This window comes from Panthera uncia, chromosome C2, assembly GCF_023721935.1.
Source record: "Panthera uncia isolate 11264 chromosome C2, Puncia_PCG_1.0, whole genome shotgun sequence".
NCBI classification, from domain to species: domain Eukaryota; kingdom Metazoa; phylum Chordata; class Mammalia; order Carnivora; family Felidae; genus Panthera; species Panthera uncia.
This window is the reverse complement of record NC_064810.1, coordinates 154,237,625-154,259,960: the sequence shown is the minus strand read 5'-3', so window position 1 is coordinate 154,259,960 and position 22,336 is coordinate 154,237,625. Positions and strand designations below refer to the sequence as shown.

The window sequence follows — 22,336 nt, the reverse complement described above, 5'->3', positions numbered from 1 at the left end:
CCCCCCCCCCCCCCCCCCCCCCCCCCCCCCCCGGCTCACGCACTCTCCCTCTCGCTAAAAAAAGAAAAAAAATTAAAAAAAAGGGAAGGGTGATACCAAGATTCTTGTACAAAAAGGTTGAGAGCGGCCACTTACGAGACGGGAAAAATTAGGGGGGGAAGGATTTTGAGGGGAAGGTTGTAAGTTTTGAACACGAACTAAGGTGCTTATCAGACACATCCGTGTAGCTGAGTCAAAGAGGTTGTCGGAGTCTGGTGTTCCTGGGACGTGGGCTGAATGTATCTTGGGTTCTATCAGCACGTAAACTGAATGGGATGGCAGAGAGACTGAGCGCAGAGAAGGCTCCAGGAATGAACTTGCAGTACTCCCAAGTTCAGAGTTTGGGAGAACTAGCAGCCGGGGGATGGGAAGCCGTGAGCTGAAAGCGGGCCCCAGAACAGCAGGGGGTTCACAAGGAAGGCTGCCCAACTGCTCACACGCTACCGTGGGCTTGAAGCTGACCACTGGGGTTGTGGCCGCCAGGGCCCAAGGCTATGGTGGGGGCCGACGGGAAGGGAAGAGGCGCGAACGCGTACAGATTTCTTTCGGGGTTTGTGGTAACGCTTGCACATCTACACGGAACCCCCTGAATCGTACAAGCGGTGCATCTCAAAGCCGTTTTTAAAAACCGACCACTGGTTTTAGCACCTGGAGGTCACTGCTGACCTTGAGCAAAGCAGTTACCGTGGGACGACAGCAGCGAGAGCCTGACTGGAAGGGTCCAGAGAGCGGAGAGAGAGAACAAAGACATCTTTTTAAGATAGGGGAACAAAGTCCGGTTTGTTTTGTTTGCTGTTAGGGATGATCTAGCGGAGAAGCGAAGATCGAAGAGAAAGAAGAGAACGGCCGGTAGTCCCCACGGCTGCCTCACTTACACCCGGACAGGCTCAAGGTGTGAGCGAAGGAACTGACCTTGGAATCCCACCGCCGGGAGGAAGGGCAGGGCACGCGGCACAGGTGAAGGTGGGGGGCGCAGCGGGAGCCTGCGGCCCTTCCCTTCCGTCGCTTGGGTTCAGCCCACCGTCAGGGAGCCCGGTGGCCCAGCCGGGTGAGGAAAGCGACGGACCCGGGGAGCGAAGCACAGCTGACGGGCAGTCCTGGGGCCGCCCGAGACTTGCGGTCAGGAGTTTCAAGCAAGAACAGTCACGGTTCGATTCTTTCCAGGCACCTCTGGCAGCACAGGTGCACATGACGCAGGCTGGGTCTCGACACAGCTGCACTCGCAAGACACAGAAACACGGACTCGGCTTGTATTGCTGAACACCAATATGCCACTTTATTATTTGGATTGTTCTTCCCATCTGTCACATACCTGTCGATGTTCACACAGTGAGGAAAATCCACCAGCAGTGGAAGCAACCGACCAAATCAGCTGATGACTCTGTACCCTCTTAACACACATCAGTTCTCACTTGGTAGGGAGACCCTTACTTCGATTCAGTCTCACGGCTGTTCTTAAGATCGGTGTCGAGATTGTCACGTCTTTAAATACAGATAGAATTGCCAGAAGTACATAATTTTATATATATATATATGTGTATATATATATAATATATGTACACACACGTACAGAAAAATACAAGACTAATTGTTTTTCCACAATATTTAATTTACACACTACTATAACTCTATGCAACTTCTGAAGACAGGTTAAGGGGTACAAGAAACTGTTTAGAGCTAGTAAAGAGTTTGGTCCAATATTATCTTCATGTAACGGTTATCTGCTCCCTCCCTTTTATGTGACGACATACTATGACATACAACACATGCACAGTCATTCACTTACGAACAGGTGAGTAAGACGCCACTCAGACTAACCTCTGTATACCCAGAGGGCCAACCAAGCACACGCGACTAATAAGGCTCTATGATACAGCTGTGCAGCATGAACGGTCAACACTGCCGCTCCTAGAGTGAGCACCACATATACGTCGGAATATAAAAAACCATCGGAGACCAAACACACGTGGGTTAGTTAAAAGGTGCCATTCCAAGGCTATACATAATCACGGGAAGAAGTATTTACATTACTTGGAAAACAGCTGCAACAAAGAGTTTATTGCCAATGCCCTTTAGAAACTTCTCTCCTACGTTTAATACAGATGTTACGCTCACTTGTCTATGTGAACCACACATCTTATTTCTGGCCCTTTATAAGATCCCTGCTCAGAATTTCAAGCAAATATGTTCTATGGCTTCACCCACACATCTTTTCTGGTAGCTTTCAGTTATAAATATCACAATGAACTAGAGCTGTAGCTTAAAACATATCTAGCCTAGGTCTAGAAAGTAAAAGAAGTATTTTAAGTATCACCTTTACTTAGTTTAGTAAGTATACTGTGAAATTCCCTAGTGCGGACTAAACTATACGCATCGTGAGTAGCAGAATCAGCGTGTAGTTGGACGAGCCGAGAGCCGTGGAATGCAGTCCTTGGGTGCTCTGCCCCCTCTGCGGACAAAGCGACGGTCACTTGAGAGACACGAAGGGAAGCTGCTGGGAGTGGGAAGGCCCCCCCCACCCCCGGCCCGGCCGCATCCCACCCCCGCTGTGGATAAGCACCGCTTTGAAGACCCCCCGGGGCACAGCTTGCAGAGGCGGCATCCGGCCCCTCTCAAAGTTAGCCATCTGCAATATGGTGCGTCTTACGAGACAAGACGCCACGAAAGAGGATTATCTGGTCAAAAGTCGTCTTTGTACAGGAACAGTTTAAAGCAAGAGTTCTTCGATTATTGTTTTGGCAGGAAGGCAAAGTGGAAAACGCCTCCAGAAAAGAAAAAGAAAAAAAAAGAAAAAAACCAAAACAACAACAAAACACAAAGCAGGCTTTGTGCGTTTTGTCTGCTGTACGTGTGAATTTCACTTTTATAGGTGTATTTTTTGATCAGCCAATTCTCGTAGCTTACTGGACAGCCAGAGAACATAGAAGAATGGAAAAAACAGAAGAGACAACCGAGTTACCAAACTGCGAAAGATCACAGCCCAGTAATTTTTTTTTTTTTTTTTTAATTTATAGGCTTTTGACTTTGCCACCCTCTGTGTGCACCTTTGCTTCCATATTAGGCCCTACAGTTTCTTCTATCTACAAGGTTTTAAAGGAAACCCTAGGATGTCCCCTACGGGAAGGAATTTACACCGAGCATCTTTTTGTTCTGTTGGACAGACGTACACTCTATAAGTAGAGTTAAGACACCATCAGTTCACTTCATCACGTTACAAAATAAGATTGTCTGCTTGTAATTTACCACTACGGGGGAAGCTGCCTTATAAATCTAAGTACTTTATCTCACCTAGTACAAAACAAGAAAATCTTTTTCAGTTAAATTTTACGAGCCCAACCTTGTTTTCACACTAGAGCTTAAGACAAACAGGTGTGGGTGTATTGAAATCATGGTTTTAAGGTTCTCAGTGCAGACGCTCGCTGTACTCCGCCCCTCACGGGCCTCGGGAGGCGGGGCTCGGGCCTCGGGAGGCGGGGCTCGGGCCCCGGGAGGCGGGGCTCGCACTCGCTAGCTCGCTCGCTCGCGGGCTCCAGGCCCGGCGGCAACACAACGTTATTGCTTTGGTTCGGTCTCGGACAGCACGGCGTGTGCCTCAGGGCACGGAGTTTCCGTTCTCGCAGAAGGTCAGGACGGGAATTTACGTTTCTCACAAGGAGACAGAAGCATTTTTTTCTCTCTAGGTTAAGTGCAGGACATCCAATTTCTAAGTGCTCCGTGTATCTTAGGTCCCAAATATACATTTTAATTTAATCCTGATCATCCACATTAAAATTATAAGTGTAAAAATGACACAAGAGACTTTTCGGCTGGAAAAGAAAAGCAGTGTCTAGCAGCATGCACAAAGACCATGCATTGTCACGTCGGCAGGCGAACAAACGCGAAGGTAATAAATAACTGCTCCGAACGCCCCCTCGAAGAGAGGAAGCGCGGAGAGCGGCCGGAGGGCCGGGCCGGGCCGGGCCGGGCCGGGCCGGGGCGCTCCGCTCAGGGCGGGCGGCGGGGGGCGGGGGCCGGGGGCCGGCGGGGCCGCGGTCAGATGACGTGGCAGCAGCTGGCCTGGCTGGAGGCGCACAGCAGCCCGTCCTTAGGGTTCCGCTGGATGTTCACAGAGATGGTCTTTTCGCACAGAGGTAGCTGCAGCACGTTGTTTTTCAGGTTCTTGCTCTTTATCCGTCCGAGCTCCGCGGCGCCGTCGGCCACGTGGTCGGAGAAAAACTTGCCGCCGCCCGCGCCGGGGGCCGGCCCCGCGCCCCCCGTCGAGCTGATGCACATCTTCCACGTGGACTTCTCCTGCACCTTCACGCTGGAGAACGGCAAGCCGCCCTGCGGGTCCAGAATGTACCTGGCGCCGCCGTGCAGCTGCGAGCCCAGGCAGAGGCTCATGAGTTTGAGGCTCTGGACCAGCTCCCCGGGGCCGGGGCCGGGGCCGGCGCAGCGGCGCGTGCTGCCCGACGTGCCCGTGGGCTTGCCCCCCGAGCCGCCCGCGGGGCTGCCGCCGCCCGCGCCGCTCTCGCTCGGGCTGGCCTTGTCCGCGCCGCCGCCGCCGCCGCCGCCGCCGCCGCCGCCGTCGCTCGGCTTGCCCTGGCCCCCGCCGTCGCCCTCGCTCCCGGGGGGCCCCTCGCCGCTATCCCGCCGGTGCCAGGAGTAGGTGAAGCCGCCGTCTTTGTCCAGCCGCCGGCGGCTCTCGGAGTCGTCGTCGCTGGTCTCCGAGCTGCTGCAGCTGGAGCCGCGGCCCTGGCTTTTCCTGCGGTGGTAGCGCTTGTGCACGGTGCCCGGGGAGGCGATGTTCATCTTCAGCCGGCTCAGCTTGGGAGGCAGGTTCTCATCCATGTCGAACTCGTCGTCGGACTCCCCTTCCTCAAAGATCTGGTTGAGGACGGGAGCGCTCTTCCTCGACGTCAGCCGGTTGGTGACCGAGGGCTTCCGGCGCAGAACCACCTGCGTCGAGAGGGACACGGGCTTCTTGTCCTCCTCATCTTCCTCTTCGTCCTCCTCCACCCGGAACAGGCACTTGCGCCCGCCGGCCGTGGGCTTCAAGCTCGCAGGTGACACCGCGGAGAGCGCCGGTCCGGCCAACTCGGGGAGGTCGTCTTTCTTGGCCGAGTCACACAGGCCTTTGCTCCTGTGGCCGTTGAGGACGCCGTCGGCAGCCCGAGCAGGAGACTGAGGGACGGTCCCGTGGGACAGAGGAGTGGCCGTGAGATCATCCTCCAGGTCCTGGGGCACGTCGATCTTGGTTGGCCACGACTGCCTGCGTAACAGATTGGAAGGAGAGAGCCATGTGATAATAGGCAGACTCTACCTACACGCCACGCCACGCGATACTTACGGGGCAAAATCCACAGACTGACAAAGAAAGAAAAAAGACAAGAAAAGGAAAAACCACCCCAGCGGCCTTGCAAGCCCGTTCGACGTCCTCTAAAGATCAGCGAGGGCGCCAGCAGGGCGAACGTGGTTCTGAACCACGGGTCCGGTCTGTGGCTCACTGGCCAAATGGACACATCAGAGCTGGCGGGAAAGAGGGCCAAGAGCCAGCCCCGTCTTCCCATACACATCTTACACCACAAGAAAGCAGTTTTAAACAGCACAGGGAGGTCACCAAAGCAAAATTCAAACACCACACATTTTGTTCCTTTGGGTCTTGGCGCACGACCTTTGAGGTATATGGTTTGCTAATAAAATTCACCTGAAAAAATAAAATACAATTCACCTGAAATGCCCAGTCTTCCGGATAGGACAGGATGGTGTAAAAGTGGGAACAGCTCAAGATTAAATAGAGTACTGCAAAGAAAAGTCAACGTACACTGGCATGCATCTCTTCATCAATTAAAAAACACACCAAGCTAAATATAAATGCACGTATTTTTAAAAAACTTCTTGTAATGTTTATTTTTGAGAGAGCGCGCGTGAACGAGCGGGGGTCGGGGGAGGGAGTGGGAGACACAGAATCCGAAGCAGGCTCCAGGCTCTGTGCTGTCAGCACAGAGGCAGGACGCAGGGCTCGAACTCAAGAACCGTGAGATCATGACCTGAGCCAAAACCCAGAGTTGGACGCTTAAACTGAGTCACCCAGGCACCCCTAAATGCACGTGTTTTTAGATGTCCACACAAGCGAAACGGGCGCCAAATCCATAATTACTGAACCTTCAATTTTATTCCCCAATCTAGAGTCACCTAAGGAACAAGAACACTGCTTGGCAGCCAAAGAAAAAGACTTTTGAAAATGAGGTCTCTGGCCTGTTTCGTCCTCCCTGTCCGGGGTAAGAGCAGATGCCAGAGAGATTTAAAGTAGCCCCTTCCACACTATGACACTTTTGTTTCACACCGATTATGTTCCCAGAAATAAAACTCAATTAAATCTATAGTTGGAAAAAAACCACCCGGCATTTATGATAGACCTCTCTTCCGCAGCTCAGAACCAACGGTCCTTTCTCAGTGGCCCGTCGGCTAGTCACTGCTGGGTAGTTTAGGAGAGCCGAGTGCCGGATAAGGTCTTTGAGGTCACTAAGTGCCTCTGGACAAGTCACCCGTCCCCCAGCCACACAAGTACGTGAAGCCGGCGGCTCTGGGGCACCCTGGGGGGCCCCGGGCTGGGAGGCCAGCGGCCCACGGTGTCCGACCAGCAGAGCGGCAGCCGGCGCAGTCCAGGACGCGGGGACCCGCCAAGTGGCGGGGGCTCTTCACGCCTCACCTCCCGAGAAGAAAGCCAACGCCGTTCTCAGAACCCGCGCCCAGGAACAGGCCGGCTGGGTGCTGCTGCTGGGGTGGCGCCTCCACTGGCCACGTCCGAACCGATCGCTTTTATAGGAGTGAGTCAAGTTGTTAAACGGCTCACGTTAACCGAGCACGCACGTGAGCTCCTGTTGTGCTAAACTAAGTCATCTGTATTGTCACAACACTGTGAGCAAATCTGGCTTAACAAAACAGAGGAGAGACAGCTAAACAAGAATTAGGAAGGAGTCACATGGACGGCACGGTTCACTGCCTCAGTGCTCACCAGAGCCAGCGCTGTCCCGGGAGCCTGACGGGGGTTGGTGCTCCACAAGGGAGCCGCATCTTCCCTCTTCACAGACGAGGAAATGAGAACACAGTAAGAAACCTGCCCAAGGTCATGCAGGCTTGTGAACAGTGACATGTGGGTTGGGTTCCACGGTTACTCCCCCCCCCCCCCCCCCCCCCCGAGGCAACCTAGGAAGCTTCCGGATGGCTGTGGCTGCACAGACAGACGTCTGCGGTCTGGCCTCAGTGGTCCTCCTCACTTCCAGGTCTGTCAGAGGATGCCGGCCCCGAGCCCTCCCGTGCTAGGGTCAGCTCCTCAGAGGACCCCGTGAGGCCTCTTCTAACACACAGACCGCACCACGCTTCCATCCCACCCCGGCAGAACACGAAGAAGGTGCACTGCCTGCGGCCGGGGGTCCCCGGCTCCCCCTGCCTGCCCCTCTTGGGGAGCTAACTGCTGGTTCAAAGGCCCATCTACTGACTCGGGGTCACTGACCTGAGGGCACGTCCAGCAGCAGAACCAAGTCAGGTCCAGGGTTCTGGCAAAGTCACAGTGACAATAAGAAGAAGGCAAGGAAGCAGGTCTACCACCTTGCCTGGGCCCGGGAGGAGGCGAGGCCCTCACAGCATCTCCACTCCAGCATCCCCAGGAGAATAAAAGGAAAAGCTGAGGGAAGGTTCTGATACTTCTCTATCGCCTCTGTCAGTTTTGTTAACTTTTATAATAAAGTAAAACCAACTTAACTCGTTTACATATGTGATCAAGTTTAGATTGAGTTCTGATCTGTTTCCCTAAAAATAGCTCAAATCCAAACATTCCATTCTCCAAGGCTGGGGTGACTCCAGACTCGGTGGCCCGATGTGTGGTGACCCTGCTCTTTCCCATCAGGGGCCTCAGCCCGGGAGTAGGTTGACCTCACCACTCAAAGTCATGGTCCTGGCTGGTCTCACGCCCAAGAGCCCCCAGCCCCCGGGGCCCAGTCCTCTTCCAAGCAGATACCACACAGCATGCCTAGGCTTTATTACAGAAGACTCCATCCAGGATATAAATGAAGTTACAAAGACCACTTTCCAGTTCTAGATTTCTAATCTTTATTCTTTGGCCACCCAGGAACATTTTTGTCTCTCTTCTCTGTCGCCCCATCCCAAGTAACAGCCTACACACGGCAAGCTGACAGCACGTAATGTAAATCCAATGGCTTTCTGCCTGTTTTAAATAATAATTACTACTTAATATTCACACATACATACATATTCCTATGTGGATGTAAGAGTAGAGAATTATTCAGAATTGGGAGCATCCTTCTCTTTTTGAATCACTACACTTCCACGGATTACTTCATCTGAAGAGGGAAAGATAAATTATATATAACTTTCAGAGTGGTGATGTCAAAAAGGAACCCTCTCCATGCTTTGATTTTAAATAGAAAGCTAATATGGCAGAAGAAAAAGCAAAGTGGGAAAGAGGGGGTGGGAGGGGGGAGGAGGAGAAGATGGAAAGCACACTCACGACTTTGACAACGGTGGTGGTAAAATACTCATAACAGGGACAGCACACAGAGCAGCCCAGTTCAGGAGGCAGACAGTATTATCACTCCCATTGTCACTCCCAGTCAGAAAGAGGTTAAGTGACCTCCCAAGGTCAGGCAGCCAATAAATCAACTAGCTGATGTGTGTAATCACTGAAATCCTGAGCTAACACAATGGCACAGAAATGCCCTGGATGTTCTTAAAAATTATTTAAAAAAACTGAGGGAGGGGCGCCTGGGTGGCTCAGTCGGTTAAGCGTCCGACTTCAGCTCAGGCCACGATCTCGCGGTCCTTGAGTTCGAGCCCCGCGTCGGGCTCTGGGCTGATGGCTCAGAGCCTGGAGCCTGCTTCCGATTCTGTGTCTCCCTCTCTCTCTGCCCCTCCCCCATTCATGCTGTGTCTCTCTCTGTCTCAAAAATAAATAAAAACGTTAAAAAAAAAACAAAAACAAAAACAAACTGAGGGAAAGTATGGCCTTGTTCCTGGAATGAAAAATTAAAAGAAAATAACACATTAATACATATCATATCTGGAAGAGTTTAATGGAAAATAGTTGACACACACTCAGCTGCTTCTCCAAACGTGTTTTCCTGGCCAGGCCAGCAGCCACAGCCCCTCTCCCCTGAACGCAGGAGGGAAGGTGTCCTTGGTGACGAAGGGACAGGACCCCCACACGCGGAGAGCCCATGCACGGCCTCTCCCATGAGGCTGCCACCCCTGTTTATATTCTCTTGCCCCAAAGAGTGATTAGGAAGCATTTTTGAAAAAGGGGTTCACTATTTCAAAACATTAAACTTACTAAAATCAGGGAGGATTTTTTTTCTCACCTAAACTGGGCCTTGATATTGCTAGGGCTTGCAGATCTGGTTTGTATTTCTTTCTCTTGTTTCTCCCTCAGGATCCTTTCAGCAAGCAGGAAGTATGTGGCCGTGATGTGGTTGTACCTGTTGGTTTCCAGGGCTCTGAGGAAAAGAAGGGGGAACAGATATAAGCCACGTCAGAGGGTTTGCTTTTTTACAAGCAGAACTGATTTTTTTTTTTTTTTTTTTTTTTTTTTAGGTACAAGCAAATGAAATCCAATGCCCTGGAATCTTTAAAATTATGAAAAAACACAGACAAGAGGAAAAAAAAAACCCAAGCAAGTCATTATTTAGATCACTCCTGAAATTCTAAAAAATGACTCCATAAAAATGTTCAATTTGTAAGAAAAATAAAAAATGCTGATAGCTGCCGAGCTGGGTGTCAGTTTCCCACACATAAAAAAGGTAGCAAAGCTTTCCAAGAATGTATGCGTTATCCAAAAATGTAATGTGTGTGTCAAAGTGTTTGTTTTCATTAAACTGGCTCACGTGCTCCCATCAGAGTAGGAAATGGCAGTGCGTTATGAGACACTAATATCAATCAGAAAAATTAGGAAAAGTTTTTCTTTTTACACTCTTTGCATTTATTGGCATTTTACACACTAATGAATTGTTAATGTATCTGAGAGCACGTCATTAGCCTCCTCTTTGAATAAAATCAACGTACTCATTCATCCACTTCAAAAGAGCGCTTGGAGCACCTAGTCTGGGCACGCACCGTGCGGCCAGGGGCTGTCACGGCACACGCACAGGGCACACGGCCACCCGCTCTCCTGCAGCCGGCCTGGCCTGGGAACTGCAAGACTGCGCGAAAAATGGTCTACCGGGCCCAGAAATACGTAACTGTACTTTTCAGAAACTTTCCATAGTAGAAAATACACAATGAACACTCAGGAAAGAAGCAATACAGCGACTGCTTTTCACAAAATGAATGGGGTTGCGGGGGGAAGGGTCACAGCTAAGGGGCTGGGCAGGCTGAGGGGCCACTCTGAAGAGCCCCCTGATGCAATTCAGGGCTCAGAACGACTTCTTAGAGTGGTTTCCTAAGCGGAGTACCAGATAAGGACATTGGCCTGTGTTCGGGGAACCAAAACACGTGTCTTTGAGTTGAGAAGTCATGCTCAGGAGGAGACGTGGGCCACAGGCGAGACCTGAGACCAGCCTGGGGGAGCCTTGGGCCTCCCTTTCACCATGCACGTGCCCACTAGTGGACAGGAAAACAGGGTCACCTGACCCAGTGAGACTGTCCTTCCCTTCAGATTTCTCACTGAATTTACAGGAATTACAAATCGTTCTAAATGATACCACTGCATGTATTTATTTAAGCTAAGAACATTAAGCCAATTCAGCCAGATACAAAGAGCCTTCTATCCACTCAAAATGAAAAATCACTTTCTACACATTCCTAAATCGAATGTCCTTGGCAGAAGTAGCAAGTGTCCTGCTCTTCCTGTTCATTTAGGTCATTAAGTAGCTATGGATCAATCTGTGAAAACTCATAATGCAGCTGGCTATCTGTAGAAATGTGTATTTACACCAAAATTTTGAACCTGGTCTTTTTTGTTTTGTTTTGGGTTTTTTGCCCCCCAGAATATGTCCTCTTTCCATTATACCTGTTTCATTCAACAGGTTAACCAACTTTTGATTGTTCATTTGTGGAAATACTTCATAATTTTCTAGACAGGACCTCTTATAGGAACCAATCATTGCTAAAACAAAGCAACAGCATCTTTATATTATCCCTAATTCCACATTTCTTAGGTTATTAAGACCTAGCTTTGGTTTTAAGGGATTTAATTAACAACTCTGTATCTTGTGGGTTCCAGGTTGCTGCGGCTCTGAAGGGCCAGAAAGTATCACAGCACGATGCAGCCAGTGACGATACCCAAGCCACCAGGTGCGGCGGTGGCCCACTAAAATGTTACTTACAACAATGTGTGACTGGCCCCATAAGACAAGCCCTGATTTAGAGGCTGTGGTCTGCCCCATTCTCCCTGCCCACTGTGGGACCAGCGGGAGACACGGCAACAAAGAGGATACTGCTGTGGTAAGACGTGCACTGGGATGCACAAGACGCTACTCCAATCCCCCCCTGTAGGAAGCGAGAGAGGCCACATTACTCGCTGACGCCGAGCAACGGTTTACTCGTTCACTAGTACAAAAATAAAAACAATAAAACAACAAAACCCATGAGACAGGCACCGGGCCAGGAACTCTAGAGATAAATGACATAACCCCCGCCGGCTGGGAACTCTACCCATTACGGTGGCCACAAGCCCTGGCAAGTCAAGAGGAGAGCCCATTCCACGAATCCTAAACCCATGGCCCCATGCGCACGAGTGCCGACATACTCCACAATGGCGTCTCGGTCCGCTATGTCCCCGAGCACCATGCGCTGAATGATGCTGTTGTGTTCCTCCTCCGAGAGGTTTTTGTATGACACAAGGGGGATGTTATACTTTGTGGCTGGCGAAGGGTCCACTCCTTGAAGCCAAGGATGATTCTCAATCTCTTCCAAGGAGGCCCTTCTCTTGGGATCTCTCTGTAGCATCCGTGTGATCAGGCTGGAAAGGAAGGTAAGTTCACTGTTAGAGCAAACTGTTGGAAGGGATTAGTAACGGTGGATTATTTTATTCATCGGAATTGTTCCCTACATTTAGACCATCAATTCCATTAGGTTCACCGGTGGTGGTGGTGGTGGTGGTGGTGGTGGTGGTGTGGCAGATGGGAATAAAGAAAATTCAGCGTCATCAGATTAAGAAATAGAAAAACACAATTGCCGGATATACTGACAAGCCGAACAGCCTCCCATCATCTACAAGTAACTCTAGGTATCAACATCTGTCCTTGATTAACTGTGGCTTAGCGACATACCAGAACCAGCTACGATGATCAGCAATGACACACAGGATAGAGTGCACGAGCCAACATCTGCTTCCGGAAAAATGAATGACCCTAAATGCCACATGCATCTTGTTTAAAATGCCCCGTGCTGGCAAAATAGTAAATGCACACGTACATCAAGACGGAAGGAAGGGGTACTCAGGTAAAAATGGAGTCAAAGCAGGAGTCTTAGGAGGCGAATGACAAAGCTAGCCTTTGACCTGACTGCTTCTGCTTTGGGTTTGAAGGCTACAGTGAGTGCATAAAACAGAATATAATGTGTAGGGCCTACTGAAGGCAGGGGGCACAACTAGAGCCCTCGTAAGGAGCTGGGATCCCAGCTTCTGTTGAGAAATAAGAAACAAATCTATTGCTAAGATATCAGGCAGGAAACCTGCCTGCCTCGACACTGGCTGTGGAGGTCGGGCATGGAAATCTAAGAATTTCTAGCCACAGGCAGCTCCTCAAACATGCCACATGTTTGTGGTCCAAATTAATAATATGTGCGTGGAACACACAGGGAAGAAGTTAATTTAAAGTGGTTTTAAGCTGGAGGTGCTCCTGGGCTCCTACAAGAAGGAAATGCAAACCCTCTCTGTAGCAATGGAACCGAAAGAACTCCCCACATATTACAAAGAATACAACCTCACAGTCAAAAAATATAAAAGAAACAAGCACCTGTAGCAGGAACAAAAAAACACACAACAGCAAAATCAGAATGCAGTCTTCAAATACTGAATTTTTCAGACATAGACCGTAACTGTGTTGAATATGCTTAAGACATGCAGAAGCCTACCAGATTCTGTATCTCCCTCTCTCTCTGCCCCTCCCCAGCTCACACTTTGTCTCTCTCTCTCTCTCAAAAATAAACAAACATAAAAAAAAAAAAAAAAAAAGACATGGAGAAGCCTTGGGGCGTCTGGATGGCTCAGTCGGTTGAGTGCATGACTTTGGCTCAGATCATGATCTCACAGTTCATGGGTTCAGCCCCATGTCAGGCTCTGTGCTGACAGCTCAGAGCCTGGCACCTGCTTTGGATTCTGTGTCTCCCTCTCTGTCAAAAATACAAAAATACTTAAAAAAAAAAAAAAAAAAAAAAAAAAAAAGGTGGGTGGAGGGGCCTGGGTGGCTTAGTAGGTTAAGCCTACTCTTGATGTCAGCTCAGGTCATGATCTCATGGTTCCTGAAATCAAGCCCCGCATTAGGCTCTGCACGGACAGTGTGGAGCCTGCTTGGGATTCTCTCCCTCTGCCCCTCCTCTGCTCTCTCTCTCTCTCTCAAAATAATTAAACATTAAAAAAAAAAAGCAATGGACAATTTTTAAAAATTAGACATAAAGAGAATTAGAATTCAAAGACAGAGCCAAAGAAATAACCCTGCATTGGTGGACTAAGAGGTAGAAAATATGAAGGTTAAAAGACATGGGGGACAAGAGTGAAAATACCTAATGTACATCTAACCCAAGTTCCAGAAGGGAATGAGGGAATGGGCAAGAAACTGTATTTGAAAATATAATGGTTAAGGATTTTCCAAATTCATGGAAGAAAACAAATCCTGATCCAGGAAGCCCAACACATCCTAAGCAGAATGAACAGAAGCTCTCAAAGCAGCCTGAGAAGAGACAAATCACCCATGCAAGAACAACAGAAGGTTGAACAGCTAACTTCCCAATAGCAACAAGACATATCAGAAGGTGCAGAATAACATCTTCAATAACCTGAGAAAGATCACATGTAACATAAAGCTATCTTCAATGAAAAACTGAGAAAGCTGATCACCAACAAATGCTCATCAAAGAAATTCTAAAGGGTATAATTTTGGCAGAAGAATGTGATCCCAAGTAAAAGGATATACAAAGTTCTTATGAAACATCTGGGTAATTCTAAACAATTTTTTACTACATATAATAATACTGTCTAATTTGTGGAGTTAAAAAAAAAAAGGTTACTGAAATATTGAATGATAAAGTATTCTAAGGATTTTGGGTTGTTTGGGAAGAGAATAAACATAAGGATTAACTTTCAATTTTATTAAATTAAGTATACAAACATGTATGTGTGTGTTAAAACAGACTATAACATCCAAGCTAGTTGAAGGGAGAGAGCCAAATAAGGCGAAAAAGAAAAACTTCCATCAATCCCAAAGAAGAACAGACAAAAAGAAAAAAAAAAAAAAAAAGAAAGAGAGAAAAGGAGGACAAATATGAAGCATATAAAAAGAACATAAATACATCTATACCTTTCAGTGAACACAATAAATATGAATGGGAAACTCTCTGATTAAAAGACAAGAATGCTTAGATGGCTCCGAAAACAGCTCCCAGCTGTTAAAAAAAAAAATGTACTTAAAACGAAGATGATAAAAGGTTTATTTAAAGGAAAATAATGGAAAACTATATAGCATACATAAATGCTAACCAAAGATGACAGGTTTGGCTAGCTAAAACTAGATAACACAGATTGACTTTAAGGCAAAAAGCATCATTAGAGATAAGGAGTGATATGTAAGTTCAATTCACTGGTAAGATACAACAATTCGCACCTGGTAACACTGCCTTAAAACAATCAAATAAGAAACTGACAGAGCTCCAAGAATAAAACAATAAATCTACCATCACAGTGGAAGAGTATCTTAGTAAGTGATATATCAAGTAATTAATCAAAAAACTCAGAAAAGATGTATGTAATTTAAATGGCATAATTAACAAGCTTGATCTTAAGGTATATAGAACTGACCCCAACAATTGGAAAATATACATTGTTTTCCAGAACAAAAGGATCCTTTACAAAAATTGACTCCATGCTATGCATTAAGCAAGCCTCAACAATTTGAAACAAACAAAAAACTAGTTACTATATAGACTATATTCTTGAACTACAATGCAATTAAGTTAGAAATGAAGAACAAAAAGCTAATTACAAAAACTCTATACACTTGGAAATGTAGAACTCCCCTCTAAAAACTTACAGGTTAAATAAACCATTTGAAACTAGAAAATCCTCAGAACTGAATAACAGGCCTATAAATCAAAACTAGTTAAGATGCCAGAAAAATGGTGCCAGAAGGCAATTTATATAGCCTTAACTCTGACATTAGAACAGGAAAATTTGTGAGCTGAGTATCCAACATAAGATTGGGGGGGGGGGGGGGGAGAAAAGAGGAAGAATTAGCCCATGAAATAGGTAGAAGGAAAATAATACAGATAAAATTCACAACATAAAACAAAAAATACAAGCAAATTAATAAAGATAAAAGGCAGTTCTTTGAAAAAGACTAATAAAATGAACAAACTTCAGGTAAGACTTATCAAGAGAAGGCAAAAACTATCAATATTGGAATGATAACGTGCAACATCCCCACTGATCTATACACTTTACAAATATAATCAGAAAATATTAATACTTAAGGCCAATACATTTGAAAATTGACATAAAATGGACAAACTCCTTAAAAAACACAAGTGAGCAAAACTGATATAGGAAAAAGCAGAAAAATGAATGGTCCTACGATTACTAAAAATAATCCCTCTAGGAGGGAGAAACAGAAGGCTTCTAAGATATTACTACTGTTCTATTTCTTAGGCTAGAACAGGTTCTACCACTGTCACATCATTAGTAGCTGGAGAAGCCAGTATCTGAATCCAGAGAGTTTGAATATGTAAATTCTTAACCATCCACCTCACAACTTAAGATGGGGCTCCACTTGGAGAAAAGATGTCTCAAGCTATCAGATTTTCTTACCGGCTGATGGGAAAAACTAAACTTTGCTACTACAGCAAAATCCTTTAAGCAGTAGCTACAATCTCAGCTGAACTTACTTAAAAATATCACTCATTAAAAAAATACACACACACACACACACACACACACACAATGTCAATGAAATACTGGGCTTCTAACAGTTCTTTTATATTTGTCACTACGTTTATCATAAAGTATAAAGTACTCTAAATTCCAAAGAGTCAACTTGAGTGTACTTTTGTTTGCTGGCTTCCCACAGTCCTATAAACCAAAACAGCTCTTCTGTCGACTGGGGAGAGTCATGTTGTAAATAAAATCACGGGACACCTTATGTAACACCAAAATGGTGTGTTGGTGGTCTATTTCAGGATGGGATATGCCTTAAGTTTTCTCTGGAATTTAAAATAATTCCAGGTGGTCTTGCTTTTTTGCTGATGCAAAAAGGGAAAGGTAGTTCCCATGGTAATATCTTCATTTCAAGTGAGTAACTACCATTCTTGGAGGCTGAAGAGGCATGCAATGGATTTCAAGAAAACAAATATATTTAAGAAACAGACTAATACATTTTGTACTCTAATATCAAATTTCAAGTCATATTCTGGGTTGACCCCCCAAATACACTTTACAAGAACAAAATATCAAGTTTGAAAATTAAAAGAAACCCAGATGCTCAGGTGCTGAAGTCACCTCAAATTTTTTTGACGTGGAATAAAATAAAACTTCTGGTTTTTATATGAGTACTTAAGTTTCCACATTCTTTTTTTGTTTGTTTCTACTTACTCTTTACACTCTTTGGACACATGGGATGGTACTGTATATTTGCAATCCATGATCATGGTCAATGTCTCACTGTCATTGGCCTCTTGAAAGGGTGGCTGTCCACACACCAACATGAAAAGGATCACTCCCAGACTCCAAATATCTACAAATTAAAAGACAGACTGTTAAATACTGGACGAGTTAGAAAACCAAAAACACTAAGAAGAGCAAAAGTAGACTAACAACATTATTTTATTTGAATAGTGAAAAGCGTTTATATCTCAAAACAATAACAACAACAATAACAACAAACATTTGGGGAAGAAAACTTAAGCCCCAATAAGGCAGGGAAGGTATCTGTCTTGTTCACTGTTTTTCTATTCACTTCAGCCACAGGGTGAATGGTCAATAAATGTTCAACAAATTAATTCATTTATTCATTAGTTAATGGCAAGAACATCAAGTGGAAAGTAACAATCAAGGTTCCCAAACCACTGGACAACAGACTGCTGTTTTTCTCATGACATTATTTACCAGAGAAAAAACTATTAATACTCTGAGACATGAAACGGATCTTGCCTAATATCACAATTATCTCAGTTGTTCTTCACCTGGATCCTGGTTAGAGAACCAGATAATGTTAAGTCACAGTCACAGTCATTTTATAGTTAAGAAAATTAAAATTCAGAGAGGACAGAACTATTTCTGTGTTGTCAATAAAGAAAAAGACAGGTTATGTATTATTTCCAAGGCCAGAGCTAGGTCTGAACATGTAAGTAACCAGGAGCCACACTGTGGCTTAAAAACAGCAGAGGCTACTTAAATAAAGTGCTGGAAAAGATAGTAGGTTTTCCATCACTGTAAGTATTTCAGCAAAGGCTGAGCAACTGTCTAACATTCTACATAAGACATTCCTGTACTGACTGTAAGTCTGGACGAGCTGACATCTGAGGACCCTCCCAACTGTAGCATTAGATTAACTCCCACAATAACAAATAACCCCCTACACTTCTTGCCATTAAATAACAAACTCACCAATCAGTTGGAAAAATGATGGCTTTTCAAATGAAAAAAGGAGGACTCCATTTAGGAAGGATAGCACAAATCATTCATTCATTCCAGAAACTAAAAAAGTATAGACATGCTACGTAAACATTCATATAATAAGAGATGATGAATTCAAGAAGCTTTCTACCAGAAAAAGGCCACCACAAAGAATGGAGAGGCAAGCCACGTGGACTTTGTCACCACATCTGTTAATACTCAACTGCTATTTTCACTTAACCTTAAACACTCAAACTAATGAAGGATCCATATTATTTTCCAGCAGAATTATAATTTGTTAATAAAATATCTTTTCCTTGGTCCAAACTAAACAAAGAAGGCAATAAGGCAGAAACCCAAAATTATAAACACTTGTGACTTTTTTTTTATGTATACGATAAATTTTACTAAGGATGCTTCAGTGGAAATTAGTGAAACAGATGGAAAAATCTACTAAAATTAAAACATTACATATGTAAGAATGAAAGAGACCTAAAGAGCATTCAGTCTGAACCTTAAGCTCTGCAGTGTCCCTAAGAGGTCTGCCTGGCATTGCTTATAGGATGCATGAGTTATGTGACCTACCGCCCCAGGACAGCAAGCTGGCTCCACTCACTGACCCACATTTCTTTACCTTGATCTTGGAATGCAGAGGGCCATCGCCGTGCAAAGTCCAACAATCTGCATAATGGTGGCTAGCTGCACCTGCTCTTTAAACCTCTGGTGAGAAGAATTTATAACCCCAATTCTAGTTGTAACTTAGTGGGAATTTCAAAGGAAATTTACCTAGTTGATGGTTAACTTAAACCCTCTTTGAACAACCTGAACCTGCTACTTTGGGGGGTCACCTGCCCCAACTCCCAAGCCACTACTGTGAACAAGTGGCAGTTACATTTATTCTCCTTTAACGCAGTGCCCCTCCCTCATTTCACAAAGCAGTTATATTCTAGAAACTCACGATAAAGTAAACTCACCTTTTCAATGATGTTCACTACACAAGGAGGGAAACCCACCACATTTTTTTTTTTTTTGGTTCGTTTATTTTATTTTGTGTTATTTTATTTTTGGCTATCTCTTCTCCGAAGAAGGGAAAGGGATTTTAAATGGCTCACAATAAAAATGCATAAAAATAAACATCAGGGTAGTTAAAATAAAAACTTTCTTCTGTTGTTCAAATACTGACAATGTCTGAGGTTACTACTATAACCAACCCTAACCATTAATACACATGTATTTGAGACACACTAGATTCGTCTTTCCATATAAATCCCACAAAACAACAATTTGTATAAAATGAATCTGGTTACGTTATTTCTTCTACCATCTCGTATTTCAACTGTGAATAAACTAGTTTGTTTTTTTAGCTTTTTACTTTTTCTCTATGCTAAATTGGAGATGATATCTGACAGTGCAACTACACAAAGCTTATGTTTTAAAAGCATAAGCAATAGTATAAATATCAACTAATAATTACCCCAAGTTCTTATCAGGTTAAGGAAAACTTTCTGTTAAATATCAACTCAGCAGGAACAAGGAAGTCCAATTCTTCGGAAAGGGTCTCTGCAGGATCATTTCTCCAAGCAAACTCACACACTCCACTTGCTAGGAAGTGGTGCACGATTAGAAGAGTAAAAGAAGAAAAATAACATGTATATACCGTTTCCACTGTTTCCGGTCAGAGGTCAAATAGTTTCTGAACATACAGATGCCGAATATTTGAGAAATGTGGAAAAATAATTCTATGCCTGGGAGTCTGCAGAGCTAAGTGACATCAGGCAAAGGATCTAAACTAGACGAGAACAGCAGTGCGGTCAGGGGGACAAAGTTTTAGAAAGGGCAAATGACCCTCTCGCTGGGACAACCTGATTATTCACGGGGCCGCTTATGCCATTTATTTATTTTCCAGACTTTTAATTTCTCTTCTTATTCTACTGTCTTGGAATGATTTTACTTTTCCATCCTAAGGCCAAAGGAAAGAGATAAAAAGTCACTAAATAAACACAAAGTGGTAGGACTTTAGCCAAGTGATTTGAACGTGTTTCTCCACTGTTCGATGGGCATAGTAGCAATAACGCACTTCCTCTTAACGTTGCTGTGGGTATTAAACAGAAAACTCGAATGCGTGCCGAGTATTCCGGACAGAGCCCAGCACACATTCTAAGGAGGCTGCCATGCCTCGCCCCCATCCGTCTGTGTTGGGCGGGCACTGCTCCTGAGCACAGGGGACACAGAGATGAATGGGGGACACCCGTGCCCTTACAGGACTCCCTATTCACTGTGAGGAACAGACGACAGATAGCTCAGAAGGCACAAAGCCAACAAGAAACACCAGTGGAGATGAGGGGAGAGGAACAGGAAAGGCCTCTTGGTAATACAGCTAAAAAAGGTGGTAATTCATAATCTTGGATCCCCAGGACAAGACAGGTGGTATCACAGGGCTAAAAATGGCAACAAGAAAGATTATCTATTACTCTCCCCTCAAATGGGGGAGGGAGTTGGCACACATCTTAATAAAAATCCCTTTTTTAAGATTTTTAAATTTAAGTTTATTTATTTGAGAGAGAGAGTATGTGCTCATGCGTAAGCAGAGGAGGAGCAGAGGAAAGAGAGAGAATCCCAAGCCAGCTCCAACGCTGTCAGCACAGAGCCTGATGCAGAGCTCGAGCTCATGAACTGTGGGATCATGACCTGAGCCAAAACCAAGAGTCAGACACTTAACTGACTGAGCCACACAGGCACCCCTAAAAAGTCATTTTTGTATTTTAAAATATCTTTTTCCATTAAAAAACACTTGCTTATAAAACTACACACTCCCGAGGTATAGATCATAGACTCAGCTTGAGATTCGCCAAGTCTTTATGGGGGATGGATGGAGGGAGACAGGTGAGAGAAAGAGCATGGAATGGGGATTTTCTATTATTTTTTATTTTTTAAAAATGTTAACGGAATTGTCTATTGTACACAGGTTAACAAATATCAACCATCTGAAAAATCAAACTTAATGTTTTGACTTCAGACCCAGGTATAGACCCTTGGTTAAAAAAAATGGAAAAAGAAAATATTACTTAATACATATAGTTCTTCTGGTTAAAAAAAAAAAAAAACACTTCCAACTTATGGAACTGTGGGAAGGGGTGGAAAGATAATGAAGTCCTTGTTAATATAAAGGCTGGGAGTTACTGGTCTCCCTCGAGCTGCCAAAAATGAGCAGTGAAGTCTCCTTTAGCTGCTAGGTAGGTCAACTGTCATAACACAGTTTAATTATGCCATTTCTAGGGTTGGAGGTGGAGTTTAAACTACAAAGATCATTTTAGGAAGGCTAACAAAAGATCAAAATGAAAACAAAACAGTCTAAAAGAACATACTAACAATTTGAGGAAACACTACTGTCAAAGGGTGGGCGGGGGGTGGCTGGAGGGTGTCATGACTGCTGAGAGGTCTTCTAAAAAGTCACTTCTGAAGTGAATTATCTAGAGACCCCCCAAAAAAAAAAAAAAAAAAAGAGCAGGGATTAGAAAGTAATAAAAATGGGAAGACCAGGAGAAAAGTTCTAGGCAGAAACCTCTATTTTTTTCTTCTCACTTTCTTTTATCAGTGTAGCCATCAGTCACGAAAGCAGCAACAGAATGTTCTAAAACCACTACAGATGAAGTACGGCACCTTTCACGACACCCCTTAAAACCGGCAGGATTTAAGCAAACACGTTTCAGTTCCAACTGTGGTTAGCAGCAACCGACGTATGACCCAAGACGAATGTAGAAAGCAATGCTTTCTTAGAAGAGCAGCACTGTTACAGAAGCGTGTCGGTCTCACGACCTTTGTTTCTGGTACCGGGGTCTTCTGGTGTGAATTCCTACCTACACGACAGGATCTACATCTGCATTCAAAACCACCTAGAGCTCCGGATGCTGAAGATTCTTGTTCCCAACAAGATCAGTGGTTGGTTCTGAGGGGCCTGACTAGAGACCACTCTCCAAGTGGTAAGAGTGGGGTAGACAAGGAATGAAGAATTTGGACAAGTCCATGTTTTAGGGTATCTACCTTATTTCCGGTTTTACCAACACTCCAGTTAGAAGCAACTTTCTATTATTTAACCAGCAATCATTTCTTCTCTTAAAAAGAAAGTTAGAATAGGGGCGCCTGGGTGGCTCAGTCGATTAAGCGTCTGACTCTTGATCTCGGCACAGGTCATGACCTCATGACTTCATGGTTCGTGAGTTCGAGCTCTGCGTCAGGGCAATACTCACTGTTAGTGTGGAGCCTGCTTGGGATTCTTTTTCCCTCTCTCTGTCCCTCCCCGGCTCATGTGCTCTTTCTCAAAATAAATAAACTTAAAAAAAAGAAAATCAGTGGGGTGCCTGGGTGGCTCAGTTGGTTTGGCATACAACTTCGGCTCAGGTCGTGATCTCACGGCTCATGAGTTCGAGCCCCGCGGCGGGCCTTGTGCCGACAGCTCAGAGCCTGGAGCCTGCTTCCGATTCT

The 22,336-nt window shown here is 45.2% G+C and overlaps 2 protein-coding genes across 10 annotated transcripts in view; one reads left to right on the top strand and one right to left on the bottom strand.

Moving 5' to 3' along the window:
- Positions 1-9,814, top strand: part of ANO10 (anoctamin 10) — a 225,618-nt gene extending 215,804 nt beyond the window's left edge. For both annotated transcript variants that reach the window (XM_049629104.1, XM_049629102.1), the window contains one exon: positions 9,628-9,814. In XM_049629104.1, coding sequence (XP_049485061.1) covers positions 9,628-9,741 — 114 coding nt within the window. In that variant the 3' untranslated portion in view covers positions 9,742-9,814. The remainder of the gene's footprint in view (positions 1-9,627) is intronic.
- Positions 1,288-22,336, bottom strand: part of SNRK (SNF related kinase) — a 58,799-nt gene continuing 37,750 nt past the window's right edge. For all 8 annotated transcript variants that reach the window (XM_049629090.1, XM_049629096.1, XM_049629092.1 and 5 more), the window contains 4 exons: positions 16,832-16,973; positions 11,780-11,992; positions 9,396-9,530; positions 1,288-5,290 (listed from right to left, as the gene is read on the bottom strand). In XM_049629090.1, the coding sequence (XP_049485047.1) occupies positions 4,072-5,290; positions 9,396-9,530; positions 11,780-11,992; positions 16,832-16,973 (1,709 nt within the window). In that variant the 3' untranslated portion in view covers positions 1,288-4,071. The remainder of the gene's footprint in view (positions 5,291-9,395; positions 9,531-11,779; positions 11,993-16,831; positions 16,974-22,336) is intronic.